Source organism: Zootoca vivipara, chromosome 5 (assembly GCF_963506605.1).
Source record: "Zootoca vivipara chromosome 5, rZooViv1.1, whole genome shotgun sequence".
Lineage (NCBI taxonomy): Eukaryota > Metazoa > Chordata > Lepidosauria > Squamata > Lacertidae > Zootoca > Zootoca vivipara.
Genome location: NC_083280.1, coordinates 7,779,213 through 7,802,770, shown reverse-complemented (window position 1 = coordinate 7,802,770; position 23,558 = coordinate 7,779,213). Strand labels below are relative to the sequence as shown.

The window sequence follows — 23,558 nt, the reverse complement described above, 5'->3', positions numbered from 1 at the left end:
AGTCAACCCCCAAGTGCAAAAGCATGCACCCCTTCCGAATCTTGGCCACCTTATCATTTTCCTTTATCTTTTATGTTTTAATCTCGGGAGCAGCAGCTCTGTGGGATTTCCGATAATTCTGAATTGGGGCTTTCTTTAAGTATTTTTTCCAATGCTCTAGAGCAGGGTAAGAGCTGACAGTAAGAGCTGTTCGACAGTGGAATTTGCTGCCAAGGAGTGTGGTGGAGTCTCCTTCTTTGGAGGTCTTTAAGCAGAGGCTTGGCAGGCATCTGCCAATAATGCTTTGATGGTGTTTCCTGCTTGGCAGGGGGTTGGACTGAATGGCCCTTGTGGTCTCTTCCAACTCTATGATTCAACTCTTTGATTCTAGGGTTTCCCAAGCTTGGGGGTCTCCGGCTGCTTTTGGACTACAATTCCCATCATCCCTGACCACTGGTGGTGCTAGCTAGGGATGATGGGCATTGTCATCCAAAAAAAAATAGCCTGAGGCCCAAGTTTCAAAAACACTGCTCTAGAGCAGTGGGTCCCTAAAAATTTCAGGTCACCACCCCATGAGTGCCATGAATGCATCCCCAGTGCCCCCTACCCCATAAAGGGCACTATTCAGAATAGCGATCTGCACAACCCACTAAGGAAGATGCTGACACAATAACATCAAAAACAGTAACAATTACCTGCACATGTATTCATAATCCAGTTGGAACCATTTGTAACGAGACTGATGAACTTGTTCCCGTGATACCAGGTTTTCGGAGTCTGGGAGTTAATTACACCTCCAGCACCCCCAATTTCTATTAGTGCTACCCGCTGTGTAATCTCACTGCTCCCCAGGGGAGTTCACAACCACTTCTCTATAGAGTGTGCCAATTTAGCACATTTGTTTTACTTGTATTTAGTAAGCAAAGCCAAACCCATTCAAACTGCCACGCTTGCCTAAATACTGTACAGTGGAACCTCGGTTTATGAACACCTCAGTTTACGAATTTTCGGTTTACGAACGCCACGGACCCGCCTGGAACGGATTAATTCACTTTCCATTACTTTCAATGGGAAAGTTTGCTTCAGTTTATGAACACTTCAGTTTATGAACAGACTTCCGGAACCAATTGTGTTCATAAACTGAGGTACCACTGTATTTGAAATCACCCCCCCCCCCATTTCATTGATCCTTAATGAACTTAAGAAATGGACTATTTTCCACAGAAAAATAAACTGCATTGGAAATTCCTCCCAATTTCTTTTCAGGTTCTTAGTTTTTGGTGGTGGTGGGGAGCTTTTGAAATCTCTCCCACCTCAAAGGAACAGTTCACGCCCCAAAGGAAGTAAAGGACGCTGGAACTCCAGCAGGAATGGCACCACTCAGTGAGAAATGAACACTGTCCCAGAGGTTCAGGGAAAGGAGCCTGGAAGAAAACCACGGAGGGCATGGCTTTCTTCCCTCCAGGGAGCAAAAGCAGTAACTCGTATTTTCCTCTGAGGCAAGCACAGAGACTGGAGCAGGAATGTCTTCCAAAATACCAGTATCCAGATGAAGTTGTTGGTGAGCTAAAATGCAAGTTTCTGAATGACATCCACCACCCCCCAGCTGTTTTTCACCACCTTTTTTTTTTGTATCTTTCAGGAATAAAATACAAAATGTAAGGCACTTGGAAAGAAAGCAAGAGGTTCTTTCCCCGACTCTTTTTTGTACCCTGGTGGTCTATTTCAGATGTAAAATTCAGAATCTCAACCACATAAATTAGGGGGACACACACCCTTTCTACTGCCTGTTGCCCTCATTTAGTGGTTTTCGAGTGTCTCGGAACCCAAACGTTTCAGAACACGAACAGCGAAAACATGGAAGTAAATGCTTCAATTTTCGAATGCGCCTCAGAAGTCAAACGGGTTCCATGGCGTGTTTTTCAATTTTCTCAATGGGAATTGCCGATAGCCCTTTGAGCCTTAGTTGCCGAACGTTTCAGAAGTTGAACGGTCTTCCGGAACGGATTATGTTCTACAACCGAGGTTCCACTGTACATCAGCATTGGGACCAATTATAGTTAGAGCTAACTACGACTGTTTAAAGCTGAGGTTTAAAACGTTGGTTAAAAATTGGTGCGTGCAAATCAGGGCTTCAACAATTGACTTTAGCTCTAATCAATTGGCGGGTGGCCACACTAAACTATGGTTTGAGCAAACCACGGAAGGAAAAAGGGGAAATTTACATATGAGAAGTGAGAGAGCATGTGAATCTATAAACGGCTAGTAGGAGACTCACCAACCAGGAAAGTGTGAGGGTGCAGATGAGGTCATGCAAGTCCTTACCTGAGTTTTTAAATTTTCAGGATCCTCTGGCTCACTTGCCCGCTTGCTGCTGGGCTTCCAGGCCTTCTCAGCCTTGTTGAGCTTGACATCTTCGTTCAGGGACGCTACAGCGATAATCTTCCGAGGCTCCTTCCTCAGGCTTTGCTGGGAACGGCGTGGGCCTGGCCCTGGAGGCTGTGGAAGCAAAGGGGTAGAAGTGATGCCAGCACTGTTCAGATGCCACCCGACCTGCCCCCCCAGCACAGAGAAGCACGGGCGTAGAGGTGGCATCGCCAGCATGATGTTAGCCTGCCTCCCAGTATGCTTGGCTCCAACAGATGGGGGAGCCAGCAGAAGGTGTGCCTGCCTGCCTGCCTGCCTGCCTGCTCAGATACTCAGTTCCATCACAGAGCATCAGTGGCCCAGACACGATGGCACTAACTTGGAGTTCATCATGCAGACAAAGCTGGCAGGAGATACATGCCAGAAGACAAGACATGGTGTGATGGTACATACCGGTCCACGGTTAGGCGGCGCTGGGCGACCCAGGTTGGCAAAGGAGGGTGTGAAATCTGGTCCGCAATTCATGGTGCTCAGGCGCACGGGGTCCAGGGGTCGCAAGGGCATCTTATTTGCCTGTTAAGTCAAGGGGCAGGGAGAAAAACACACAAAAGGTAAGACAGGTTATGAGAGTCTTAAGGTTGTGCAGCTAAAATCTTCAAAGGAGTAGTTTTGCCTCCGAACATGCCTAAAACTCTACTTTTCAGAAATCACTACAGGTCTTGGCCTAACACAAGCTGATGCCAATGGGATTCATTCATTCATTCATTCATTCATTGAATTTATATACCACCCTATACCCAGATATAAAAATCACAATAAAAATCACAATACAAAACATCAAAAATAAAAATAATCAAACAACTGCCCCCCCCAAAAAGTGCCACCTTTTAAAGGGGGTAAGATGTTGATCAGTTAAACAAAGGCCTGATTAAAAAGTAACATTTTTGCTTGGCGCCTAAAAGGTGTATAGGTTGGCAGGAGCTGGACAGAGCAACAGGAGCTCAACCCATTGTGCGGATTAAAACCGCCAACCTTCTGATCGACAAGCCCAAGAGGCTCAGTGATTTAGACCACAGCACCACCCACATCAACTTCAACATCAACTTCGTTGGACTGGTCATGTTGTGCGGATGCCCAAATATCAACTTCCAAAGCAACTACTCTATTCCGAACTTAAAAATGGAAAGCGTAATGCTGGTGGTCAACAAAAGAGGTTTAAAGACTGTCTCAAGGCAAATATTAAAAAATGTAGTATAAACACCAACAATTGGGGAACACTTGCCTGCGAGTGTTCCAACTGGAGAACAGCCTTTACCAAAGGTGTTATGGCTTTGTAAACACTCAAACTCAGGACGAAAGGGAGAAACATGCTAAGATGAAGACATGCTTGGCTAATCCACACCGTGATCAACTCCCACCAGGAAACCAATGTCCCCACTCTGGAATGACATGTGGATCCAGAACTGGCCTCCACAGTCACTTACGGACTCATTGTTAAAACCGTGTTTATGGAAGACAATCTTACTCGGCTACGAGTGATCGCCTAAGAAGAAGAAAGAAAAGTGTATAATGAAGGCGCCAGGCAAACTTCCCTGGGGAGAGCATTCCACAGATGGGAGCCACTGCAGAGAAGGCCCGTTCTCATGTTGCCACCCTCCGAACCTCTCGAGGAGGGGGCACACGAAGGAGGGTCTCAGAAGATGATCTCAGGGTCCAGATAGGTTCATAAAGAAAGAGGCAGTCCTTGAGGTATTGTGGTCCTGAGCTGTTTAAGGCTTTACAGGTCAAAACCAGCACTTTGAATTGGGCCTGGAAACTAATTGGTAGCCAGTGCAATCGGACCAGATGGCCAGTTCCCCTTTTGCCCTTTGGGATGTGCACTGACACCCCCCACCCACCCACCCACCCACTGGGTCAATGCCCAACCTTGTGCAGTAGACTCTCTGGGCACACCATGCCAAGAAAAACAAAAGGAAGTGTCTGCGGGACCATCTGGTGACCCCAGCTGGAAATGGAGGACTGACCTTTTCCAAGACCACATCGCTGATATGGGGCAAACCCTCGGGCTTCTGCATGCTGGCAAAGATGAACTGGAAACCCAACAGGAACTCCCGGTCGTATCTCTTCTTCTCTTCTGGGTTCAATGGCTTCCACTGCTCTGTTAAGGAAAGGAAGGTGCAAAGCACCGAATTGAAATCACACTCACAACAGGTGGTCAAGAATTCCCAGCAGCAGTAGGGCAATAAGCACATGCACTTTCAAAGGGCGATGGTGCATCCGTAAATCTTGGCCAACCAAAAATGTGTTGTTGCCAGGATCACCCCTTACACAAGGACTTGGGTCTTGCTTCTACATCACAATGCACTTTACAGTGAGGCCAGGGACAATTCCTTGCTCCACTTCCCCTGCTGTAAGCTTGGAACTCAGAAGGAGCAGTGCTGTTCAACTGGGGGGGCGGAGATGCCCCAGAACTGAGCTGCACTCTGGAGGGCTTCAGAAGCCCAGACACTTACTATGACATGCAAAAATGTGCCTCCCACCATGGTGCCTGGCAAATGCTCCTACAGTACTCAAATTTTCTTACAACTTTCACTGTCTCCTTACCCAGAGTTCCTGATCTTCTCTCTCTCACACACACACACAAACACACACACACAAACACACACACACACACACGGGTTATCTAAATGCTGACTGCCAGATCTCTAGCTTGGGACTACCTTCCATCTCCTTTGTTGCAGTGTCACAAACGCTATTTTAACATATGAGACGTTACTGTTGTTAATGGAGCGATGGCATCTTCCTCCCATTCAGTAACTTTGCAGAACTGCTGTTGTTTTAAGATTAAGCTCTTAACGATACTGCAACATTTGCATGCAAAAGGGGGAGGGGGTGCTCTCTGTGGCCATGCTTGCTTCTGGTTCCAGGAGTCAGCACATGTCTTCCAAGGTCTTCTGGCTCACATCTCACCCTACATAATTAGCAAAGATCTATCTAGTTCAAAGGCACTGCACTTGAGTTTCCAAGCAGACCCAGCTCTTCCTTGCCAGAGAAAACAAGCAAGTCAGTGTAAAGAGATGCAGCTATTTCTGTGTGCTGGTGATCTGCATCTCTGTTCGTCCCATTCTAGTACAAAGCAAAAGGAATGAACCACCCAGTTATTTGCATGATCTCTTCAGCAAGGCAAAGCTGGGGGCTGCTCTGCAGGGCTTGCTGTGAGTTAGCAGGGGGCTGTGCAGCCACGAGTGCCTGTGCCTGCTGCTGGAACCATTACAGTCAGAGAGAGGCTTCTGTAAACACAATGACTTAGCACAAAAGGGGAATGAGTGATCCGGCCCTTGCTGAGAGCAACTATTGCTTAATACTGAAGTGACTGGACACCCAGTGGAGGGAAATTCCTGCAAAGCTTTTCCCCAATAGCCCAAGACAAGCCAGCAGTTCACGGGGTCACAAGCCTGCTCAGATGCTCAGCTCCATCACAGTGTGTCAGTGGCCCAGACACGATGGCTCAAAAAGGAGATCATCACAGAAGGCTCCAATAGGTAGCAGCCAGGGGGGAAAGAACAGAGAAAGCCATTTGGCTCAAGCCTCACCTGCTGTGTAGCTGTACTTCTGGTCAGCCTGCTTGACCTTTTCAGGGTCTAGCTTATCCTCTTTCTCTTCCCATGTCTCCTCGGGCTCCTCCTGGGAGCGAACAGGGGCAGGCTCCTCAGGCTCTGGGGCTGGCACGGGGGGCTTGTTCTCTATCTCTGAGCCACCCTCACTGGGCTAAGAGGGCAAGCAGAGAATATCTCCTCAAGAAAAAAGCAAAAGCTGCAGCTCTGAGCAGAAAACATTTACAAAGGATACCACCTGGGAGGTTCTTTGGGGAAGGGGGAAACCAGAAATAATTGCTTTGGGGAGGGCACAGTTAACTACCACTAGTCTAGTCTGTAAAAGGTAGCTGAGGTGTTAAGACTACATTTTCATGCTGGACTGGCTAGTCAACAATCAATTATTGTTCTGTTCTATTTCAATCTGAGCAAATTCTTTTGAGCCCCAGTGATGGAATCATTTTACTGTCAATGGCTTATTTGTGGTGCTGCAAGAGTTTATCACAGCTAAGGAGGTAGTTGTTGTGACAAAATTACAATTACGGCGATTAAGCAAGAAAAGGAGAACAAAGAGAGATTTAAGTAACAACCCAAAGGGGATATATAAATAAAAATGGAGAAAGTGGAAACACATTTGCAGTCTTGTATAGATTTCTTCAAATTACTGTATTAGTTTGCAGCCAACGGGCATGTTGAAGTGATCAACAAAGATGAGCACAGCCTATTCCATGTGGAATGTTGATGGATTTCCTTCGGCAGAAACCCCTTATTAGTTGTTTTCAAATGGTGTCATTTTGTACTGACTTTTTTGGGATTTGCACAATGGTTTTATACTGCTGTGCTTTCTTTTCTCTTCTTTTTGGGGGGAGAGGTAGGGAGGAATAAATCAGTTCACCTTAAACCGCTTCTCCCTGATCACTCTGTTCTGCACCCACTGCCAAGATTGGGAGATTCCACTGGGTACTGACCAGCAGGGTCTCAAGCCCTCCTTAGCAGCCTTTCGAACAAGCGGTTTTCAAGATGCTGAAATCTTAAGGCTATGCCAATCTGCGCTTTTCATGGTCAAGTTGCAGAATCCACCCTTCACTCTGTATTACTTGGTACAGTAAGTCACAGTGCTAAGCAGAAGGTTTGAGCCCACCTGTGGGCAAGATTCCTGCATTGCAGGGGACTGGACCAGCAATCCTCAGGGGTCCCTTCCAACGCTACAATTCTATGATTCAACAATGCCACCTACCCCAAGCCATAGTTCACAATCCACATACAGTGGTACCTCGCAAGACGAATTTAATTCATTCCACGAGTCAATTCGTTTTGCGAAAAATTCATCTTGCGAATCGCTGTTTCCCATAGGAATGCATTGAAATTTCTTTTTTTGCCCATAGGAACACATTAATTCAATTTCGATGCATTCCTATGGGAAACCGCAATTCGCAAGACGAATTTTTCGCAAAATGAATTCGTCTTGTGAGTCATCGTAAGACCGCAAGACGCATTCGTCTTGTGAAAAATTCGTCTTGCAGGGCATTTGTCTTGCGAGGTACCACTGTATTTAAGTATTATCTGTGCAAGATTGATGCTGCTGCTTGTGGAGTAACAGTTCCCCAGGATTCCATGGGATTGCAGGGGGAAGAATCGTCAAACTATTTTAACCTGCGGCATCAGTGATGGAAAGAAGCGGTACCCAGCTAAGTGACTCTGGGTAATGGATCAGGCTATGTTTCTCAGCTCCTGACTAAACCGTGGAGGCCACCCACCTCCATGAATGCATCCAGCAGGTTTCCAACAGCTTCCTTCTTGTTTAGGTCCTTCATCTTCCGCTTCTTCTTTGGCACCGATACGGCCACTAGAGAGTTGCAAAGAGGGTTGGGGAGGATGAGCCACACTAGCCAGGACACAGGAGAGCAGTCCCTGCCACAAAGTCACCACTGCTCCAAGGTGACGCCGGGAGGAGGTTAACACAGAACAAGTTCCAATTAAGCTTACGAAGCAAATTAAGTGATTTGCTGCAGGATGTTAGCGCTTATGACAAAACACGCTTGCTGTTACCTGCCAGGTAAGTGTCCTGGCTTCTTTGCCACATGCAGACATACTATGCTGTTGGTAGGAAAAAATCCTAGAATAATACAGCTGGGACAAACCAAGGCATCATCAAAAGTAGAAGACCCCAAAGAAGCTGAGGAGAAAATGCTTCAGGAGACTCCAGGTCCTTTAAATGTACTGAAACTACAACCCAGAAGCCTTTGCTGTTTTCCCACCAATGCAATGAACCTAACCAGAGAATGGCGTTCTGGAACTGACTGCTGGTGCCCTTTGAAGGCTCCTGAAAGGAACGTGGGTCTTTTCCAAAGGACACAAGGTTCAACAGGGAACATAGAGCAAGCTCACACCTAGTTATCGGGAGCCTAGGGTTTTCTCTTCCCATTTCACCGTCATCTAAATGTAGACAAAAATCCATAATCCGCCAACCAGACATTTGTTTTTACTACCTAAGGCCACAGATTGACTGACTCAAAAGGAATTTCTGGAGAGAAAGAGCTACAGGGAGCTGGGTACTAAATACGGCCTTCTCTCTCTCTGGGAAAAACCAAAGCTGATTCCTAAAGGAAGAAAGCTGCACTGAAGAGCTACAAACAAGCAGTCAAGGTTTGATGCACACCACTCACCTCCCTATCTCACAGATGGAGATTTGCTTACAAACCCACAGGGCTCCCTCTGAAATGCCACACTCACCTTGTGAGGCCACCTCTGCAACCTCCAAAGGCGCAGCTGCTGGCTGGGCGCTCTGCTCTGTGGTCTCGGTCGGCTCCTCACATTCCTCTTCTTCCTCCTCCTCCTCTTCCTCTGGCTCCTCTTCCTCCTCTTCGGCAGGAGGTGTGGCCAGTGGGGCCAGGGGCTCCTCGGCTTTCACCTCCTCGGGCTCGGAGATGGGGCTCATGTCCGACTCGGGCTGATCCTCAGGCTCGTCGGCTGCCTGCTTCCCTGGGGCGTCCAGCCCATGGGACATCGCTGCCAGCTCCTCCGGCTGAGCGATGGGGGACTCCACGGCGGAATCTGGCTGGCACGTGGCAGCCTCGGGCACGGGCTCCAGCGTCTCCTCCTCCAGCACCCCGTTAGACTCCACGGCCCCCTCAGATACCTCCTCCAGGGAAGGTGGCGGGGTCGGGGGAGCCCCTGGTGGAGCCACAGGAAGCGGCTCCTCTGGCTGAGGGGTCTCCTGCTGGACAGTCACTGTCTCCACCGGCACCGTCTCTTCGGCCACCGGCATTTCTGCAGGAACTGGCTGGGGGGGAGGCTCCAAAATCGGGCTAGCAGCAGCCTCCTCCTGAGACTCTGTGTCCAAGACGGGGGCTTCCTGGGGGAGCACGGGGCCCCCTGGCACTGTAGTGGTGGCGCTAACGGGTTCAAATATATCGGCGGGGACCTCAGGCGGCTCCTCTGTAGTGTCCACTGCAATGGGGCTCCCTGGGCGCACCAGCGCCACGGCGACTGGCAGCACGGACTCGGCCTCTGCTATGAGGGGCGGAGGGGGAGATGGGGAAGCCGATTTGCTCGCCTCCGAGGAAACAGGTTTAGTTACTACTGTGCCAGCCTTGGGACGATCGTCTGCATGCAGGAACGAGAGAGAGGAAGAGAAAGCAGCATTTAGTGTTTAGGTGAATGGGGAAAGGAATGTTTCTAACATCCGGTTGCAGAAGATGGGAGGGCAACAGAAACCGCAAGACGGGCCTGTAAATAACCAAGTGGCTGGTCACACATAAGGAGAAAAAAAATCTTCCCAGGGGGATCTGCTCACAACAACTTTTCTGGACTTGTAAAGTTGCTCTTTAAACAAAGAGGCAAATAACAAATTCTGAAGAAAGGAAGATTTCTTTTTTTGAAGCGTTCCACACACCATAGGACTGTGGCTGAACCAGGGCCTTACCCCAGCAAATTCCTATATATGAATCTATTCAGGCTAGGGGTCTCCAACTTGGCATCCACAAAGGCCTTCACTGGTCCACCCAGGCAGGGGGCCCTGGATGCTAAGCCTTCATTTTTCAAAAAAGTACTTCTCTAGACCTCCTAGAAAGTAAGAAAGCCATGAACCCAACTGTGTAGGTACCTGTCTAGGTGATCTGTGTGAAATAAGCCAACCTGGCTGTTTCCACCTTTCAATGTTTTTAGCCAATGAGTAAAATCACAGCTGTGATCATTAAGTGAGTTGTATGGATAAGAATCCCATATGCCCTAAAGCGTGGCTGTTTCCCCTTCCGCTTTAGTGCACTTTTCCTGATTTTCATTTATTTTCTAGTCCTAAAAACCCATGTAGTTCCCCCCCCCACTTCCTCCCCTGAGCAACCAGGATGCATCTTTCCTGTGGTGGGTTCATCTGAGATCTGGTACTCCTTCGAAGTTATGCTCCGCAAACACAACTACAAACACTATAGTCCAACAATAGCTGGAGACCCAAGTTTGAGAATCACTGATCTATATACTGCATTTGTTATGCAACCTGCTCTGGGACATTTTACAGGTAATAAATGTGCATAATTAATAAAGGTCTTAGTCACAATTTACAACTGGAAGGAAGCACACTGAAAATGGCAAAATAATTGGATTGCACAACAGCTGCCTATTTAGGAACGGATTTTGGGGCAGGGGGGGTGGAGTTCTACTGATGACTTGGTTTGAAATAGGGAAATCAAGAAAGAAAGAAAAACAAAATCAACCTCTGGCCTCCTAAAACAGCAAGATGTATCTGGTCCTAAGAATCAAAGCTCATACAGTGGTCCCTCGACTTGCGAATTTAATCCGTTCCAAATGCACATTCGTAGGTCGAAAAGTTTGTAAGTCAATTCAATTCAATATACTTTATTCGACCGATAGTCAGAACAAAAACATTTCTCAATACAAAGATAAACATATAAAACTGAAGGCATGTTTGTAAGTCAAAAACAGCAGTTTCTCATAGGAATGCATTGGAAAGGGAAAAATTCGTAAGTCGAGTAAACTGCATCTAAAATTTGTAAGTCGAGAAAACCCCATCTAAACCGCAACGGTTTTCCTTTCGGATGTCGAAAAAAAGTAAGCGTGCGGCCATTTTTTATTCGTAACTCGAAATTTCGTAAGTCGAGTACTTCGTAAGTCAAGGGACCACTGTACTTAAACCCATCTATTCTGTTTAAAGATCCTGCCTCCTAGTGCCCAGAACAAAGGATACTTAGCATCTGAGGCCATTACCTAGCAAAACTGTGAGCTATTTCTTGAGATCTTGATGGAAGGTGGTAAGTGAGAGATGGGAACTCTCCAACCCTATAGATGTTTTTGGACTACAATGCTCCTCAGCCCCAGTCAGCATGGCCAGGGATGACGGTGGCTGGGAGTCCAGCAACACATGAAAGGCCACAACTTCCCCAGTGCTGATGTACCGTGTTTCCCCCTTTTTAAGACACCGTCTTATAACTTTTTTTCCTCAAAAAAACACAAGGTGTCTTATTTTCAGGGGATGTCTTAATTTTTTAATTAGATTTTTATTACGGTTTTTATTACGGACCCACCCTGGGGAGCAACTTCTTTTAAAAAGAGACAAGGGAAAAAGTGCCCTCTGTTTTGCAACACGCTGCCTAGGCTGCAGGAGGGAGGGCACTCTGTACCTGCCCAGAGACCACCACCATCACCCTCACTCCTAGCCACCAGAACGCCAGCCTTGCAAAATACATCCTCCCTAAGAGATTATGTTTATGTAAGAAGCATTCACCGTGCATGTCCAAAGGCAACCAGTGCAAAGGCAGTGGTGAGGGAGGCACTTTGTGCATGCTCAGAGACCACCCCATCCCGAGCTATAAACCCACTCCGGCTTTCCAAGACGCCTTTTCCCCGGCACTGGACTGGGGGATGGGAAGGGGGTGTCTCTCTGTGCATGCTCAGAGGCAGCCTCGTTCCGGCGCCGCTATGGAAGGGGAGGGCACCCACCCAACCACGATCCAGATCTCGGCCACAACGAAGTGCCGTGCGCTGGCAGTGGACTGAGCCGGAGCCCCTGGCGCAGGCCGGCGCAGGCCAGCGTGGAGCCCACTACTGGCCCCGCCGAGCGCAACCACGGGCCTATCGCCCAGCCCGCCTGCCTCCCGCTCCCCTGCCCACAAAATTCCGGCAGCGGCCATGCAGCCCACGATGCTCCGGCGCAGCGAAAGGGGCCAGCAGCGCTCCCGGCGCCGTCCAGCACCCTGGCAGGGCCAGCAGGCCTCCCGCCGCCGCTCTGCCTCGGGCCATGCAGCCCACAACGTTCCGGCAGCACGGAAGGGCCAGCGAGCCTCCGGCCGCCGCTCTACCTCGGGCCACACAGCCCACAACGTTCCGGCGGTGCGGAAGGGCCAGCGAGCCTCCGGCCACCGCTCTGCCTCGCCACTCCGGCTGGGCACTCCGCTCTGCAGCCGCCTGTTCCGGCAGCGGGGCAGCAGGCCTCCTCAGCCGGGCGAGGAAGAGGTCAGGCCGCTGGCCGGGCGCTCCGCCTGGCGGAGCGCTCCACTTTGCAGCCGCCTGTTCCGGCAGGTGGCTCGCCGCTGCAGCAGCCGGTTCCAGGCCCCGCTGGCTGGCTGGGTCCCGCTGTACACAGTATGGAGGTATGTCTTATTTTCGGGGTGTGTCTTAAATTTAGCAACTGCTACAAAATGCTGCCATGGCTTACTTTATGGCTACGCCTTAAAAAAGGGGAAACACGGTACGATAACCCTCTATCCCAGGTTTAGCCAATGTGTAACTGCTGGACTGCAAATCCCATCATTCCTGAACACTGACCATGCCTGGCTGGGCGGGATGGGAGTTGTAGTCGAACATCTGTTGGCCACCACATTGGCTGCTGCTTCAGCTCCAACACACAAAGAACTTTATCATGAAATTCCAGCCTCAAAGATCAATCAACCCACAATGATTAATTGCTTGGCCTACTGATTAAGCACAATTAAAGCTTTCAGTGCTGCTAAAAGGTGGACAGTGAGCTTAAGTCTCTGAATATTATTGTTACTGTTGCTGTTGTTATTCATTTTAATTTTAATTTAATCATGGGTATCTTCATCCGAAGGAACAGCCTGCACAATTCCAAACCAGAAAGGTTTTCTGCTAAGTAAGGCAAGATTCTGAATGAAGTAATTCAGTGACGGGCTCAAGTGTGTAAAGGACTCTTTGGAACAGAGTACACTTGTACCTCAGTAGTCGAACAGAATCCATTCCGGAAGTCCGTTCGACTTCCAAAACATTCGACTTACAAAGTGTGGCTTCTGATTGGCTGCAGGAAACTCCTACGGTCAATCGGAAGCCATGGAAGCCCCGCCGGACATTCGGCCTCCAAAAGAACGTTTGGAAACCGGAACACTCACTTCCCGTTTTCGATCATTTGGGAGCCGGAACGTTCAACTCCCAAGACGTTTGGGAGCCGAGGTACGACTGTACAATGGTACCTTGGGTTACAAACACTTTGGGTTACAGACTCCGCTAACCCAGAAGTAGTACCTTGGGTTAAGAACTTTACCTCAGGATGAGAACAGAAATCATGAGGCAGCGGCATGGTGGCAGCGGGAGGCCCCATTAGATAAAGTCGTACCTCAGGTTAAGAATGGACCTCGGGAACGAATTAAGTTCATAACCAGAGGTACCACTGTACTGACTTCAATACTGAACTTGCTCAGTGACTGATTTACAGTGGTACCTCTACTTATGAATTTAATGTGTTCCGAACGCACATTCATAAGTCGAAAAAAATTGTAAGTCGAATCCCATAGGAATGCATTGGGAGAAAAAATTCGTAAGTCGAAGCAACCCTATCTAAAAATTCGTAAGTAGAAAAAAATCCTATCTAAACCGCATCCAGGATGGCGGACTGAGCTCCGTCGTAAGTAGAAACATTCGTAAGTAGAGTTATTTGTAAGTAGAGGTGCCACTGTGTTCATTTTTGCAATGAAATCAGTACCTATGCAGATTCACATCTGATGTGAATCCACTTTTGAGTTCTGTAATTGCCGAAAGCGGTGTGGCAAAGGACAGGGATGAAGTGACCCTTGCGTTGCTTTTGGGACTCAAGCTGTCATCAATCCTAGCCAGCACGGCCCCCAGTCAGAGATTATTAGGAACTGCAGCCCAAGAACACCAGGAGGGCAACAGCAAAACACAGACTCTTGCACACAGAGCTAAAGATTTAATTTGCTAATGGTGCAATGGGACCACGCAAGAGCATTTGCTTGGCTTAAGGCAGGCCCCTCTGGCCGGCCAAACAAACGGATGATGCTTAGATTTTTCAAAACCTTAAATAATTCCATCACAGAGCAGAACAAAATTGGCAGCCAGGAAGGTTCTCAAAGAACCAGCTGTCGGGCCAACTGCACAGTTATCGTTTCTGAGGCCGTCTGCCAAGATTCAAAGATGTACATTTTAAGCTCCGCTTTTCTCAGATGCTGGTCTGAAAACTGAATGCCATTTGGCATCAGTCCAGCATGGCATCAAAATTATATACCCATAGAAAAAGCTGAATTTAGCCACCTGTAGGAAATATGTTAAGGAAGCACTTTTCATGCATCAGGCTATGCTGTGTAATAAATGTAGCTCAATGCTGCTGACAAATCTGCCCCGCTTCAAAATTTCATTACAGGTCAGCTCAGACATAAACTCTGCTGGGTTTGATGGGGTTACTCTCAAAACAATTATGCAGGAAGATATATATTTTTTGAGACCAATACAGCTACTGTTCTGGAAAAGCAAGTGAAAATAATTGCTTTCTGACTTTAGTGTGCTATATAGATAAGGCAAGGCATAAATGGCAGGTGACCAATTTTGCTCTCAGACAAACTTTACCTACCCTCCAAGCCATCCAAATCAGGAAAAAGAGTAAAAAATAAAATAAACAAGTAAAACTAATAGATGAAATAGTTCCCCTTCGCCTTATTATAATGTCACACACAAACGGAGAAAAGCATATTTAAAAGGCGGAAAATCAGAAGGAAATGAAACAGGAAGGCATTCTGATTGAGCTGGTGGTGCTGGGAGCCACGCTAAATGAGGCTGAACCTCAGGGCTGAAAGCAAACTGAACCCCCCCCCCAAATGACCACTCATTCTGTCCACCTCACATTAGTGGGATAGAGACACACACAGAGAAAGAGAAACCTCAGCATTCCCTTTGTCTGATTTAGCCAAACCAAACCCTGAATTGGATTTCATACCTGGCCGGACAATAACTGCTACATGTGCTGTCTCTCCGTTGGCTTGTGGTTCTGGACCACTTCCAGCCTGTAAGAGAGGGGAGGGGCGACAAAAAGTGGAACAATTTTATTATAGGATTCCCTGCCCAAGTCTGCTTCAACTGACTATATTTTAGCTTAGGTTTCGGTTCCAGTGTAAAGCGTCAGCTTCAAAGCCTTTCCCGCAAAACCGAGGGGTTGAATTATTAAAGTTTCCCTTCCCCCTTCCCAATTATATCTTTCTCAAATATCAGCTCAAAACTGATACATAGATTTCAACATTTCATCAAATAGATGAAAGACTGACATATATAGAGATGCAAATAAATGGCTTGTGCCATCATCACTGTGTCATGACCTTGGTTTCTTCTAAGGAAAGGAGACTTAAAAAACTGAGTTCAGATATGTCACATTTTCCTTTCTTTTTTTAAAATTTTAAAAAACAAGTTTATTAATCAATTTAAAACATGACATAGAGCAAAAGCATATATGGCAACAGTATAACACAAATACATCAGATCTTATAAATCATGACCATTGCCTATATCTATGCGAATCTATGCGAATAAAAAAAAAACCTTCCCCCTTCCCCCCTCCCGTCTTTCTTTCCAACCATTTCCTTACCATCTTCCCTCCCTCCCTCCTGTTATATTGTACAGTATATATAGCATTTATATATAACAACTTCAAAACAAGAAGAGAGTGAGAGAGTCCGATAGAAATCCTTAAAACTAAAAATGTTGACTCCTTCCTGCCATTTTCTAATGTATTTTTAAACTTATGCGAACGTACTAAACCCAGTATATTTCTCTATTACACATATCTAATACGTTCATTTTTCTTCATGCATCAAAAACCATGTAAATAAATTTTATTTTACTTTCCCCCCTTCTTTTTGTTTAATCAATTATTACCAAATAATAATTTAGTATATTTTTGAACGTAAAGTTTATATTTTATCCAATTTTCTGAGAAGTTTTTTTACAATTTGCCTTTCAGGTAATTAGTTAATAGGGCCATTTCTGCCAGTTCCTGTAATTTACTCTGCCAATCCATCAAAGTGGGGGCTTCAGTCTCCTTCCAGCTTTTCGCTATCAGTAGCCTAGCTGCTGCGGTTGCGTATAGGAATAGTTCTTTCATTGCAGTTGGAATCTCGTTTCCAACAATGCTTAGAATGAACGCCTCTGGCTTCTTAACAAAGGTTGTTCCTAACATTTTCTTGATTTCCTCATAGATTTGGTTCCAGAATGTTTTGATTTTTTGGCAAGTCCACCACATATGGAAAAGGTCACCCTTGCTTGCCCCACACCTCCAGCAGGTGCTTGATGCGTTTTTATATATTTTTGATAGTCTATAAGGGGTCAAATACCACCGATGCTGGACTTTAAACATATTTTCTCTGATGGTATAACTTGCCGTAAAATTCATGTTAACCCTCCATAGTTGTTCCCAGTCTACCAGCATAATGGGTCGCCCAATGTCTTGTGCCCACTTTATCATATTGTTTTCTTCATGTAATGCAACCCAGAGAGAACTTCTAACGCAAGACCCAACACCTCTGCAAATATAGCTTGTGGAATTTATTTCTGCAATTCCAGAAGACAAAATGATTCCCATTCCCTCCTCCAGAAAAGTTTTCCAAGGCACTGTGCCTGCATTCATGAGAGACTGGTTATGTATGAGATTCAAAAATTAGCTTTAGATCGTTTGGTAGTATGCTTGGAGTTCTCCTTACAATCAAGTGGCATATAAATTTCGTTTGTGTGTGGAAATACTGGCATGGGCCAGCATGTACTGGGAATGGCCTGTAGCTGCTTTCTGTGCTTGCAGCAATTCCCCCAGCCACCACAATCACAGGAATCGCAAAAGCTGTGTGTGGACGTGTTCATATCCTCTTCCTGCACAAATTTCACTCTGAGGAGGAGGCCAGAACTGCTCACCTGCAGAGGAAATTGGCCGCGTGAACTGGCCCCAGATTTGTTGCTTCTTAAAAGCTCAGAAAGGGAGAGCATGCCTTCCCAGAGGTACAAGGGCAGATGAAGAGAATAAAGCTAAATAAGCAGATCAACATTACCTGTGGAGGAGTGGGGGTAGAGGAAGTTCTAGCGCCAGACATTATTTCCTCTGTGATATCCTTGCCGCCTTGATTTGGATCTCGTATTCGGATCTGCCAGACAGGAAGAAAAGAGGCACTTGCTGTTAGCACTGTAAGTATAAAGATTGTATATGTTTTGCTGCTGGAGAGAGGGCATTCCACTATCACTTTCCTTAGACACTAATGACTGCTGAACCATGCCTGTTTCCGATAACCCCAGAAGGACATTTACAATTCATTTTACAATAACTGTCCTGTGCTGGATCCAAAAAAACTCGTCTACCTCGTTCAATTTCCTATTCCAACAGAGCCAGCCAGCTCACATGCAGGACATGAAGGCAGGAGCCTCCTGCCTTGCAAGATCAGACTGAGGTCCATCGAATTCTGCTTCCAAGACTGGCCAGCGAAAGCTCCTAAGCAGCTGGTGACAGTGTTCGAAACTCCCATTACTCTAGGAGCATTTCATTAGCGCAAGCAGTTTCTAAGCTCTGGGCCGAAGATTTCAGATTAAAAATGCAGAGTGGAAGGAACGGAGGAGCTTTTTCTGCCTCCCCACTTCCAGCTACTCTCTGAAGACTGGAGAGGAGACCCTCTTATGAATATTAGGGGTGGGTAGGCAGTGGAAGGACTAGACCATGTGAAAAATGAACATAGTATTTTAGCTGCAGTTCATTCATTTTCAGCTTTGTATTCTTGTTATAAAAAAGTGTGTCTAGACATTCCGTTGTTGTGCCCATAACTTAGGTTTAAGGTGCCATTTAGCTCCTAGCTTTCATTTCTCTGTTTCTTTGACTCCAGCCCTGGTACTCAGAGATACGTTGCCGCTGAGCATCCATTAAGCATTGTTAAATGACACTCGGATGTAAACCTCCACAGATTTGTCTAATCTCAGAGTTTGTAGCCAGCTCCACACCTTATAGATCCCTGGCCCATCCAAAACCTCACAGGTGCAGGGAACCTCAAAGGCAGAGAGACAGGAAAGGATCAGTCCAGCTTCCAGAGGTCTAGGCGGAGGCCTAAAGTCACCCTCCAAAAACTCGTGCGTGGCAAGGACCTCAGACCACCCATGTCAGGGGGGCAACTTCGCTAAAGCAGGCTGCCAGGCCGTTCAAGGATTGGTGCATATCCCTTCCGACCTCCCGACCACAGGGCTGAGGCCAGGAGGAAGCCGGCTCCTCCTCCTGGCCCTGAGCGCCCAGGGTGGGTGGCTGCTGGAGGGGGCAAAGGGAAGACAGGTCCTTAGCAGCAGCCGATGAGGTCATAAGCAAGCTCTGTTTGGCAGCTCTGGACACAGTAGCTGAGAGACCAAGGGCAAGGCTTGGGCACCAGCCCCTCTTCCAGAGCGGCCTGAGCTTGCAGCCAAGGCAGAGGCAACCCAGAGCAGCTAAATGAAGCACTGGGAGAGAACAAGACATGGGCCCTTCCCCCTCTGCCCTCTCCCCAATGGGACAGCACCCCCCCACCCTACACACCCCTTTCCCAATAGGACAGTCCATGCATTCTGACGTGACCTGAGTCATGTCACAATGCTCTGAGAAAGGTGCACACTCATTGGCTAGCTCTGCCCTTAGATGCAGTAGCTACGTAATACTCTTGGGTTGCATCCATATACTTCCCTGTTGTGGCTGTGAGTATATTCACAGCACCACCACAAGCCCATAGGCTCAGTCTGTGTTGAAGCTGTTCAAAATGTGCCATAATCCACAGCTAGAGAAAATGCTTCAAATCGGGGCGGCGGGGGGGAGGGGACAACCTTCAGTCCTCCAGATGTTGTTTGACTCCAGCTCCTAACATCCCAAACTACTGGCCGTGGTGATGGGGGCTAATGGGAGTTGAGATTCCAACACCTGGCGGCCCAGAGCTTAACCACCTCTGTTCTACATGCACAAGCCTCACAAGTTCTGCCCTTTACACCTCAGAAAGCAAGGCTGAGCAGCCACTACCAGATAAAGTAGACCAGATAAAGTAAACTCATCCACCTGGGAAGGTAGCCCCTCTAGGAGAAGTAAAACTGATCTTAAACCTCTGCTGCCTTGCAGGGTATCTTTAGAAGAAAAAGCTAAGGAATAAACCCTACACAAATCCAGAGTGGAGTCCCTAAGGCAGTTGGATGGTGCCTTGTATGCCTCCTTCCTGCAACCAAGCTGGTGCCAAACATATTGCTCTGCTTTCCTTTGGACCACATCAGTGAGGTCTTGTCGCCTGGGCAGCCCAGGACCTCCAGACACACTGCCCACAGTCTGAACCCCAGTGAGGTCAGCAGCTACCAAGCCTGGAGAAGAGAAGGTTAAGGGGTGATATGATAGCCATGTTCAAATGTTGTTGTTGTTGTTGTTGTTTAGTCGTTTAGTCGTGTCCGACTCTTCGTGACCCCATGGACCATAGCACGCCAGGCACTCCTGTCTTGCACTGCCTCCCGCAGTTTGGTCAAACTCATGTTCGTAGCTTTGAGAACACTGTCCAACCATCTTGTCCTCTGACGTCCCCTTCTCCTAGTGCCCTCAATCTTTCCCAACATCAGGGTCTTTTCCAAGGATTCTTCTCTTCTCATGAGGTGGCCAAAGTATTGGAGCCTCAGCTTCAGGATCTGTCCTTCCAGGGAGCACTCAGGGCTGATTTCCTTAAGAATGGATAGGTTTGATCTTCTTGCAGTCCATGGGACTCTCAAGAGTCTCCTCCAGCACCATAATTCAAAAGCATCAATTCTTCGGCGATCAGCCTTCTTTATGGTCCAGCTCTCACTTCCATACATCACTACTGGGAAAACCATAGCTTTAACTATACGGACCTTTGTCGGCAAGGTGATGTCTCTGCTTTTTAAGATGCTGTCTAGGTTTGTCATTGCTTTTCTCCCAAGAAGCAGGCGTCTTTTAATTTTGTGACTGCTGTCACCATCTGCAGTGATCAAGGAGCCCAAGAAGGAGCCCATGTTCAAATACTGTATATAAAAGGATGTCATATAGAGGAGGGGAAAAGGTTGTTTTCTGCTGCTCCAGAGAAGCAGACACGGAGCAATGGATTCAAACTACAAGAAAGAAGATTCCACCTAAACATTAGGAAGAACTTCCTGACAGTAAGAGCTGCTCGGCAGTGGAATTTGCTACCAAGAAGTGTGGTGGAGTCTCCTTCTTTGGAGGTCTTTAAGCAGAGGCTTGACAGGCATATCTCAAGAATGCTTTGATGGTGTTTCCTGCTTGGCAGGGGGTTGGACTGGATGGCCCTTGTGGGCTCTTCCAACTCTATGATTCTATGATTCTAATGCAACGGCTTGACTTCACTCCCGAAGGCATACTTCATTGTCTCTCAAAACAGATGGATGACAAGGACAGCAATGGAAACAACAGAGTTGGGTTGACTACACTAATGGTTCAATGCAGTAGGAAGACGGTCACTTAGACTTCATATGAACCAAAGGTCTGTTAAGGCTCAAGGAAGAGGGGTGGGAAATAAATAGCTCCCATGCAGAAAAATAAAAAGAACTTTTCTGTGAGGGAGCCAGAGTGCACCAACTGTTATTTCCAACTACATGTACAAAAGATTGCAACTTAAGGCCAAAATGGGGACATTTTGGTAGTACCATCGCTCTCTCCCCACCCCAAATCTCCCTCAATTTCCAAAACCTTCCCCTCCTGTGAGGTCTCATCTCCAACCAAAACGAAGCCTGCCTTGATGTACCTACAGCAGCTGGCATTTATTCCTTGTAAACCTTTACCCAGTGTTAGACATTAGCCAGGCGCATTTTGCAACTGGCAGAGGTCCAATCGCAACCACATGGAGATCTCTGGATGCCAGATTGGTGACTGTGACATCATCCATCTGGCTGGCCCCTCCAGCTTTCTTAAGCAGGCAAGCAGAAGAGTTTATTCATTGCCTTTATATCCCACCTTTTCCTCCAAGGAGTACATGGTTCTCCTCCTTCCTCAGTTAATCCCTACAATGGCCCTGTGAGGTAGGATAGAAGGCTGTGACTGGCCCCAAGTCAACTACTGAGCTTCCTGAGTGGGGATTTGATTTCTCACGGGTCCTAGGAAGACACCACACTGGCTTCCTAGAGTTTTTCCGCCATGGGGCAGCTATATCCAATTAAGTAGGTGAATAAATATGGGGAAAGCGAAATGTCCCTTGGAGAAGGATCTGAAATATTATCCCTGAAACTTCAATTTGTATTATTCTGGTTTTATTTGATGCTTTAGTGAGCTGAAACCGCTTTGAGCTTTATCCCCCTTTGAAATACAAAGCATTATATAAATGAAATGAAGAATAAAAAATTCCATCGGTGGGGGGGGTGGCACCTAGACATTCCATAACCCAGGTTTACAGTGTCATTCAGCAATTAGCTTATACACCCAAGTTTCTAACACTGCCTTCACCTTTCCTGCTTGTTTCTGCTCCACTTCTGAAAATTAAATTGCGGTCTTCTTAGGGCAGGGACCAGCTTGTTTAATTCACTTTGTAGAGTTCGACAGCAGCATTGACGATGCCTTGCAAATGATAATGCCACAAGAGTAATGCACAGTTCCCCACAAAGCAAGCGGTTACGTGCATTGAATTATCTCCCTCTGGTAGAACAGAACATCCGGGAAGTACAGGGGAGGGACTCTGGCCTACTAAGGACAGACTGTCCATTCGCCCTGGACAACACAGGATCCTGTTTCCCCTGTATTCTGTGTGCCATGGCGATATTTTCCCAACTTGCAACAAAAGAGAGCTCCAGGAAGTTAACACATAAAACAGTAATTTAAAAAACGCACACAATCAAGTTGGATTCTGAATGAGCGCACGCTCTTGGCTGCAGCATCAATGTGGCAAATTCACACCAGGGCATGGCACTCCAGATGACTCTACGGCACTTCAGACACCCTTTCGATGCTCGCAGAGCAGCTGACGAAAGATTAAATGGGCCAGTTTTTCTCCTGCTCCTTAGATGGCTGCAACCCAGACTCTGTCCATAACGGGACCCTAACAATAATGCACACACCATTTATAAGGGGTCGGCTGAGGTGAGGTGGGAGGCGACAGGAGATATTTTGGGGCAAAATATATAAATTTCACATATATACGCAGCGTCTGAACTGGCAACAACTGACCAACAAAAAGACACTTGGGTTGTGGTGGTTAGTTGACCCAGTGCGTGGCAACTTGTGAAAAATGCATTGACAGGGATCATAAACACAGGAAAGGAAAATAAATCTGCTGGTATTATAATGCTGTTATACCAACCTACAGCACAGCCACACTTGGAATACTGTGTACAGTTCTCATCACCTTGCTTCAAAAAGTTGAGCTGGGAAAGGTTTGGGAAAGGGCAACCAAGTACATGCCCCTACAAGGAAAGCTTACAACATTTGGGTTTGTGTGGGATTTTGTTGTTTTGTTTTTTTTTGGATTAGAGAAAAGCTGCGTACGGTAAGGGTATAAAATCCTAGAACTAGGGGGCACCCAATGAATCTGAATTTCATAAGATTTGTGACGAGACGAAATAAAGTACTTTTCCCCGCAGTGCATAGTTAACCTTCGGAATTCACTGCTGCAGGAGGTAGCAATGGCCACAAAGTTGGACGGCTTGAATTTGAGCAGTGTTTCTACAACTCCCATAATTCCTAGCTAGCAGGACCAGTGCTTAGGGATTGTGGGAGCTGTAGTCCAACAACAGCTGGGGACCCAAGTTTGAGAAACATTGCAATAGAATCACAGTGACCTATTCCAGGCACATGGATGCTACCAAGCTCACACCAATCAAATTTGCTTACTCAATTTTTATTTTATTTTTCTTGTTATTTGTTAAGTGGCATTCGTATGCTGCCCCACAACTGTTGGGGTGGGAATGGCAGGATCTATCAGAAAAGAAGATTATCAGTAGAAAATTACGTTTCCAATTGCCAGCTGGTTATGCAAACGTCTGCCTCCATTATGTTACTGGCTCTGCTCTTGTACCACCATTACCTGACTGGTGGGTCTCACAGACCCTCCTAGTGTCCCTATTTTCCAGGGACATTTCCAGATTTACAGAAGCCATGCGAGTTTCTGATTTGATCCCAGAATGTCCTGATTTTTCTTGGGATGTCCCAATTTTCATCAGAGAAAAGTTGGAGGGTATGGTGTCTCAGTATGACCCTCTCAACTGAGCAATGAGGGTGGAATGTTTGTGAACCCCTGTTTTAGTGTGAAAGTGGGGAACCCATGACCCTCCCAAACATCTGGAATGGTACAAATTGTGGCCAAGCTGCTTCTTGAAGGTCTCAGGCTCCCACATCCATGTTCTGGAGAAGATCTATACGAAACACTGCTTGTAAATGCTTCTCAGCAGCCAACT

At 47.0% G+C, this 23,558-nt stretch overlaps 1 protein-coding gene and 2 non-coding genes across 18 annotated transcripts in view; all 3 read right to left on the bottom strand.

Annotated features, from left to right (window-relative positions):
* The window catches only part of EIF4G1 (eukaryotic translation initiation factor 4 gamma 1), an 83,664-nt gene that overhangs the window by 16,974 nt on the left and 43,132 nt on the right, over positions 1–23,558 (bottom strand). For all 16 annotated transcript variants that reach the window (XM_060274331.1, XM_035133981.2, XM_035133984.2 and 13 more), the window contains 8 exons: positions 17,225–17,317; positions 15,133–15,199; positions 8,673–9,545; positions 7,697–7,785; positions 5,940–6,114; positions 4,371–4,504; positions 2,800–2,919; positions 2,305–2,478 (listed from right to left, as the gene is read on the bottom strand). In XM_060274331.1, coding sequence (XP_060130314.1) covers positions 2,305–2,478; positions 2,800–2,919; positions 4,371–4,504; positions 5,940–6,114; positions 7,697–7,785; positions 8,673–9,545; positions 15,133–15,199; positions 17,225–17,317 — 1,725 coding nt within the window. The remainder of the gene's footprint in view (positions 1–2,304; positions 2,479–2,799; positions 2,920–4,370; positions 4,505–5,939; positions 6,115–7,696; positions 7,786–8,672; positions 9,546–15,132; positions 15,200–17,224; positions 17,318–23,558) is intronic.
* On the bottom strand, positions 2,667–2,743 carry LOC118094116 (small nucleolar RNA SNORD66). The gene has a single exon (XR_004693725.1). It is a non-coding gene; the product is annotated as a small nucleolar RNA SNORD66 (small nucleolar RNA).
* Positions 5,802–5,878, bottom strand: LOC118094115 (small nucleolar RNA SNORD66). Its single transcript, XR_004693724.1, has one exon. It is a non-coding gene; the product is annotated as a small nucleolar RNA SNORD66 (small nucleolar RNA).